Source organism: Entamoeba invadens (assembly GCF_000330505.1).
Source record: "Entamoeba invadens IP1 unplaced genomic scaffold scaff_1105074726353, whole genome shotgun sequence".
Classification (NCBI taxonomy): Eukaryota; Evosea; order Mastigamoebida; family Endamoebidae; genus Entamoeba; species Entamoeba invadens.
The window spans coordinates 98,993-107,557 of NW_004443630.1; the positions used below are offsets into that span (position 1 = coordinate 98,993).

At 30.2% G+C, this 8,565-nt stretch overlaps 1 protein-coding gene across 1 annotated transcript; it reads left to right on the forward strand.

The window, feature by feature from the left end:
• EIN_313540 (cysteine proteinase, putative) lies at positions 1–471 on the forward strand (the record flags this gene model as incomplete). Its single annotated transcript, XM_004259665.1, has 1 exon — positions 1–471. A coding segment is annotated over one exon (471 nt), but the record flags the coding sequence as incomplete, so codon positions are not given.
• Positions 472–8,565: the final 8,094 nt, after the last annotated feature.

Here is an 8,565-nt window from a genome sequence, read left to right on the forward strand (position 1 = left end):
GGATGTTCTGGTGGATCTCTTGTTATGACTTTCAGATACATCAAGACCAACGGAATCATGGCTGAATCTGACTACAAATACACTGCTACTGAAACCACCTGCGCCTATGACAAAACTAAGGTTGTTGCTCACATCTCTGGACAAAAATCAATTGCTCAAGGTGACGAAGCTGCTTTGACCGCTGCCGCTGTTGAAGGTGTTGTCTCAGTTGCTATTGATGCTTCTCGTGCTTCATTCCAATTGTACAAGAAGGGTGTCTATGACGAGGCTAAATGCTCATCAACTCAATTGGACCACGGAGTCGCTGTTGTTGGATATGGTGTTCAAGACGGATCTGACTACTACATCGTCAGAAACTCATGGGGTGCTTCATGGGGTTTGGACGGATACATTTTGATGTCAAGAAACAAAAATAACCAATGCGGTATCGCAACAGGCGCTGTTTATCCAACTGGTGTTGCTGATGCTTAATTCAGTCATCATTTTGATCATTTGTTTTATGTTTTCCTATTCTTTTTTTAAAATTACATAAGATGTTTATCAAACTTTATGCCATTAACTCTCCAAAAAATTAACAAGTTTCCTTCACTCCCTTTCATTTTTTTATAAACTAAAAGAAAAAAATTTTTTTTTGCCATCCTTAACACTTAACTGGCCGAAAACCAAATTTTTATTAGAATAATAACAATATCAAAAAATGCCTTCTTGAAAAAAGTTGTTAAAAAGACCAAAAACCCCTTCTTGGCCGAAAAACCGAAAAATGACCCAAAACTTAGTCAAAAATAATAAAAATGAGGACTCAATTACCTAAGATTTGTTTTTGAGGTTAAAAATAGCAACACATATTTTTTTTCAAAAACACAGTCAAACTTTTCAAGAGCAGGAATGTATGGTAATTTGTGTACTCTCAAGAACGGAAATTTTCGCCAATCAAACATCAAAACTTTTTCTATAGAAAACTCGATTTTTGGATTCAGTCTAAACTGCTTTCTATTGAGAGTTGCGCAATTCAAAAGTGCCGCGTTTAATAAGTTTTACTATATTTCAGAACCCCAAATTTGTTTTATTGAATAATAATATATCCAATATACAATAACAAATTTTGTAGCATAAATAAGACGTATATTAATAATATAAAAACGAACCATAACAAACTCAATTTGATTTGATGTGTGACGGTGTTGACTAGATAAACAGCAAGTTGCTTTTTAATTAGATAATACAGTAAAAAGCATCTATTTGGGGTATTATATTTGTGGGTTGTGTCTATTTGTGGGTCAATGGACCAATCAAATGCAAAACCCACAAATAATTATTTTGCTCTGGAACTTTGAATTTAGGTACACTTAAATAAAAATTATAGTATTTTTATAATTAAAATACTCTAATATCATTAATATCTTTCATTTTTTAATGTATAAAATAGTGAAAAGAATTTTCTTTACAATTCTATGATAAACCACAAATAAATATTTTTTCTCTGTTTGAAAACCCACAAATAGATGCTTTTTACTGTATGTTGTTTTTATTGATGTTTTAGTTCATGTCACTAAAAATAGATCTGAATAAAAAACAAAAAAATAATCTATTAATATTATTATAACATTATCATAACAAATAGTTAATATTAGGTTAAAAATATATAAAACTATTTATTTAGTTATAATTAATATTATGTAACAATAGTTTACATTATTATATTTTCCAAACATCATTTTTGTCTTTTTGCAAAATCCAAAAATTTTTATATAGGGGGTCTATAAACTGGTTGGGGAATTTATTAGAAACTTTTTAAGGAAAAAACAATATTTACACGTATTTTGGAAAAGAAAAACCCTGCTCTGCAGTTTTGGGAAGTATAAAACACATGATTTTTGTTTTCATTGTTTTGCATTTTTAGAAATTAATAAAAACCCAAAAATAACCAATGAATAAAAACAAATCATTTATATTTTTTTGTAGATAAAATATATTATTTCGGAAGAGAATCGCGTTCTCTTTTTTATCATATAACACACATTTAAACATTTTGTTCACACTACACAAAAAGTGGTCAACGACCGTGGCAAATTAAAATATCTCGCTCTCACACACATTATATATTATTTTTTATCACAATCTCTCCCCGCATATTATAAATATCACAGTGAATGACTGTTTTGAGTTCATAATTTTTTCTTTTATAGTCCAAAATTCGTTTTTTGAATCTGTTGACTTTTGATTTTATTTTTATGTAATTTTAAATTATTTTAAATTTGAATTGAAACGTAACAATGTTTTTGATTAATACAATTAATATTTAAATATAATAAATTATTAAATTTTAATTGTTTATCGAGATTCATTTGAAATTATTATGACAATAAATGGCGATTAATATATTTATTGAAAGCATTTTAATAAAAACATTATTTTTATAAAATGTTTTTACTTTAGATGTATGTTATATTATACTATTATATGTTATAATTATTTATAATATATATTATGCTTATTTATTAGTTTATAAAATTATTATTTTATCAAGAATAATGATTTACACATCAACTTATTCTTTAATAAATAACGGGGATCAGACACACAACCTTCAAATGGTGTATTTAACATGTTGTTAACAGCTTTTTATTAACAACAAAACTCTCTTTTGATATCCAAGAATGTGTTTATTAAAGTTGACTTTATTAATTTTTATAAAACTAAAACAATATTATAATTTACTATCAACAAAACAATTTATTTTTCATTTTATTTTCAAAAAAATCAACAACCTTACAATTATAAATGTAGTGCATTTACCTATCATTCATTTCAATTTATTTATTCAATAGATGTTATCAAAGAGTCCATTACAACAATTTATTATTCCAATTTTTCAAAATAAAGAGTATAAATTATTTTTACAGGGATTCGTTTTTTAGCTTTTTAAAACACATATTTATACATATTACCCTTTATGACGAACAATAATATTATAACATTATCCCATATGTATCATATATAACACTTTGTGTTTAAACATATTAAAATAAATATCATCGTTAAGAGAAACGATGACTATTTTTTAGATAAATACAAAAACAAAGGTCTCATTTTTCGTTCCAAAAAACAAAAATTATTGCAAATTTTTACCCGTCACTTCGCAACAGGTTTGTTACAAAACAATATTTGTAAAAAAAATATTTTTATAATTTACAAATACAATACTTGACTTACAAAAAGCGTTCATATTATTGGCCAGTTAATAAATCCATTTTCCTACCACAAACAAATAAATCAAAATTGTTCCAAAAAGTGAGCGAAAACGGAAAATCAAGGGTTTTTGTTTTTTTGAATAATAACAATAAATATTAATTGATTATGTTTTACATTGTATTAATTTCGAAGTTTTGGAGCCTTCCCCAACTAGTTTATAGACCCCTTATAATATTAGTTTATGTTATTATAATTATACAAAATAATTATTTAATTAAAGACCAACAGAAAATAGTCGTACGGCAAGAAAATTGTCGAACACTTGTGATTTTAGTATCAAACAAACCAAAAAATCGGGAATATTTTTTCACGTATAAAATTTGACTAAACAATTGGGAAAAAAATTGGGTTTTGAAAAAATAAAAACCCGACTTTATACAGAAAAATACTATAAAACAATGTGTACGACTATTTTCTGCTGTACGACAGTTTTCTGGTGCTCTTTATGTCGTCACTTTAAAAATTATTATAAAAAATTTTTGCCAAATTTCATTTTGAAAAATGAAATTCTTAAAAATGAAATGAAAGGCAAAAATCAAATTTGGTAATAAATTATTAGAAAAATTTTATTTTTTGGCTTTAGGCCATTTGAGTGTTAACCCGATCAAATTACACATTCTATTTCATCTGCTTCCAATACAGAAAAACATCTCGACTATGCTGAAGACAGTATTAATGATGAGTTGGCAATTTTTGTGAATGGAATAAATTTTTAGGAACAAATGACTGTAAACCAAATACACGTCAAAAAACAACGCAATTTTGAAGTCAAAGCAGCTGAAAAATAGAGAAAATGTCGATAAATCCAATTTGTTCAAGGTATGTCCTTTACCTCAATATTTTTTCATTCTTTGTTGATAGCAATGTTTCAAACAGAACGTGACTACCTACAATTTCTGTGTGTAATTGATGCAATAATGACATCGATATTTCCAACATCGTGTATCGTTGAAAGATCTTTTTTTACTGAAAAACATTTTACAGACCAATTTAACGGATTGTGGTATTTTAGTCAAAATGACTTCGAAAGATACGATTAAGGAACAAAAGAAAATTACTTGAAACTAATTCTATTTGAATTTCAATTTATTAATTTAAACTCTACTTGAAATTTTTTTAATCAGGATAATTATTATCAAATTCAAAAATGATACCCAATGGTAATAATAGTAAAGGAATGGAAAAAACCGCTTTTGATAATTTTTGGTGAATAATGGTAAAATGGTTTCTAAATGTGATTTGATTTAATTTTTTTATTTACAGTTAGTTTCAAATTAATTTAAAAATGTTCAACAAATAAATATGATTGTACCAAATAAAATCAAAATATTATCAAAATAAATTTAAAGTGTTTCACAAAAAAACAAAAATGTACCTTTTTTAAATGTCTTTTAATCAATCATTATTGTTTCGAATAAAAATGTTTTTGTACAAATTAAAATTAAAATTGTTTCAAAATTGACATTTTTTTTGTTTCAAATAAAAATAACAAAGTAGTAGTGGAATATCGGAGCATCTCCCAAAAATTATAATTCCAATTTTTATAATTGTATAAAATTGAAATTCCAAAATTTAAAAAATGAATTATAAAACTATTTGTAATAGATTATTTTAATATTTTATGGTATATATATTTTAAAACAAAAATATTAATGGAAACTCAATCTTAAGTCATGATATTTGGAGGTTGTCTCGATGCCCTCTTATACATTATTCACACTTGGCGATGAGACTATAAATTAGGTATTGAACAGACTGAAATATAATACGCGCCGAATTAATTAATGATGACCATAATCCATCTGAAATCCTCCATAATATGGGTACATATAATGTGGCATATATGTATTATAGTATGGATAAGGCGATAGGTAAAAAGGAGCTTGGTTGGATTGTAATAGTTGTACATCATTTGTGGGTTATTTTATGAATTGTATTGTGCTACTTCACTGACCTTACCAACTTCCTCGTTGTATACCAAGGGTATTTCCTCTTCCATAACCATGTTCTCTCTGTTTTCCAACTCAAAGTTATCTTCATCACTATCAGGACTTTCCAACAAAGTTGTGTTGAGGGCTTTACGTTCGACTCGGCCCATTGGATGTTTGTAAAATTGTTTGATATTTTCGAAACTTGCATCTAAAAAGAAAATGTCCTTCGTATCGTAAAATGGTTTTGATATCAAGTTTTCGAAATAGTTGACTTGGCTTGTTAAAGAGTTGTTAAAAGTCCAACTGTTCAATATAAACTCTGCTGCGTTTGTATTCAAACCAGTCGTCGAAATTATTGGTTCTTGCTGGAGAATGAATTCCGAACATTGATGGATGGAATTTAATCTCAATATATTTGAAACGCGGTCTAAAAAATCGACAACTGACAGTTCATTTTTCAAAAAAGAATTGTTTCGGTTTTGAGAATTTGATTCACAATTGCAGAAGTTGGTCGTCCAGCTTGGACATTAAGTCCAATTTTGTTTCGGTCGTTTTCAAGGACGAACGTAATTAATTCAACCAACGCAACAACGTCAACCTTTTTTGGATTTTAAGGTCCAAAATAGAATGAGAGCTTTCTAATATATTGTTAGTACATGTCTTTTTTTTCAAAACAACGCCACATCTTTCTTTCGAATTTTGGAGGTCTTATTTAGTTTCCGAAATAGGTTTTTGTTAGGTAGACTTTGAACAACTTCAGAGAATCTGTGGGTACTCGAGTGTTTATTTTTTCGAATTTTTCGAATAAATAATTAACCATATTGAGGTTCAAAAAATCCAAAGGAAGAAACGCGCAATTTTTTATACGCTTTATGAAAATTCTAAAGTTGGTGTATTCATCATAGTAGCGACTGCATTTGATTGAATTTCCTCTGACTTTTCTTAAAATACTTTGTGAAAAATGAAAGAAACACCCATAGAATTCAACCAAAGGAAAAAAGGTGTTCAAACATTTAATTGTCGCCATTTCAAAGTCACTGATGAATAAATTTTGTTTGTTAAAAATGACAAGATTGTGTTCTTTTGCCAATTTTTCTATCACAGTAAATACTTCGGTGTAATTTGTTTTGGTCTTTCCAGGCATCTTAATAAAAATACAAGAAGTTGCGAAATTGTTGATCAATGCATGTAGAATATACAACTGGCCATCAGAATTCACAATTTTAAATGTACCATCTCCAAACATTAACAAGACTCGCAAGGCATAAACAATCCAGATGCTAACCCAAAAACTGTAGCTTTTCCAATTTTATATGCCATGATGAGAGAACAATTTGAACCACACAATTGGTCGATAGATTGAGGAATTTTCAATTTTGTAGTTGAACTTTAGTTTTGTGACCTATTGACTTGTTTTCTTCAAAACATCTGGATGATCCCTTACTATTACTGATGTCCGTTTCAGTGGATTGGCAACTAGGTCGTGGCACATTTGGTCAATAGCTATTTTTTCGGCGATTTTTGTTGTAGAATATTCTCTGGCTCTTTCCAATGTGACTTCTTTGTGAGCTGTGAGTCGTGTGCCTTTGTTTCTTTGGCTACCCCGACTATTTTTCCTTCACATACGTCCATGACTATCCTTGCAGGGCATTTGGTGCATTTGTAGTATTTCCCGTTGTTTTTTTCCAAAAACAAATCCTTTGTAAATGATGGGTTCTCCCAGTAAATTGCGTCCCTCGAAGAATTGCAAATCAGTCTCCATTTGTTTTTTAAGTTAGATAAGGTTTATTAACTACTTATAAATATAATGTAACAATAATGAAATTATAATTTTATAAACCATGTTAATAGAAAATGGTCGTTACATTTGAGTTACGAACTGAAGTATAAATTCATTTTTGTCGAGGCAATCGATTATTTCTTTGATAGTTGCTTCAATTGCCGCTTTGTCATCTGGCGAGAGCTTTGATGCAATTTGCTCGTTGAGTGTGTTTTTCATTGAGTAGCAGAAGTTCTCAAGTCCATGCTTTGCCTTGACAAGCTCATTCATCTTGTCGTCCTCCACCTTGAACTTCTCAGCGTCTGCAACCGTCTTGTCGATCTGCTCCTTTGAGAGTCTTCCCTTGTCGTTAGTGATTGTGATCTTGTTCTTCTTTCCTGTTGTCTTGTCTTCAGTCGAGACATTCAATATCCCTATAGCATTTGCGTCGAATGTGACTTGTAAAACTTCACGTGGTGCGGGTGGGATGCCAGACAACTCAAACTTGCCAAGCATGTTGCAGTGTGATGTCATGGATGCCTCACTTTCAAACACTTGGATGAACACGCCGGGCTGGTTGTTTGCATATGTCGAGAAGATCTGTGACTTCTTTACTGGTATTATTGAGTTTTGTTGGATCAGTGCATTCATCACACCGCCAGCTGTCTCTATCCCGAGTGTCTATTTCAACATCAAGTATCGAGACAACCTCTGTTGCCTTACCACTACTCCTTATCAGAATAGAAGTAGTATAACAGCATTATATTTAACTAGGTTCATACTCTTGTGGATTTTTTCCCAATGAAGAAGTCTTGTAGAATCTGCACAACCTTTGGAATACGAGTTGATCCCCTAATCAACACAGCATCGTAATTGCCGATTTAGCGTCTTCAAGCACCAGTCGACAACGACCTCTCGACTTGAAAAGGTCGATGTTGAGTTCTACAAAACGTGCTCTTGTGATTGTTGTGTAGAAGTCGATGATTTCATACAAATGGTCCTCTTCGATGTTTACTGTTGCTGCAGATGATAGTGTTCTCTTTGCCTGTTCACATAATGTTCTGAGGTTTGCTGAATCTTCTGATTGCTCCACTTTGGTTTGTTTATGGCATTTCATTTTAAAACTTCATAATGAAATAATTACAACTTTTATTATCAAAATATTCACCACTAAAATAACTACAGTAAAACCTCCCAAAAGCAGTTTTTCTAAAGAGGGGGTTCTCTCAAGAGCGGGCATTTTTTAGACTGAAACTAAAAATAGAGTTCTTTATCGAGCGTTAATTAAGGTTTGATTGACTAAAAATGCCCGCTCTTAATAGAACAATAGTTACCATACCCTCCCGCTCTTGGGTGTTTTTACTGTATCGTCATTTGTTGCCTTTAATTCAAAAACAACACCATTACAATAAGTGAGACACCAAATCTTCCACCACCAGGATCAAAGATAAAAAAATATTTGATAGCAGATAATCATTGAAATACGCTTAGCATGAAATGACTGTGTTGTTGACTTTCCCACCAACAAAAGATTCTGCTGTCTCACTCTTTCTGATGAGCACCATCAAACTAATTTCCTTCGGGTGTGACTTTCTCGGCATTTCCTTGTACTCCACTTTTATT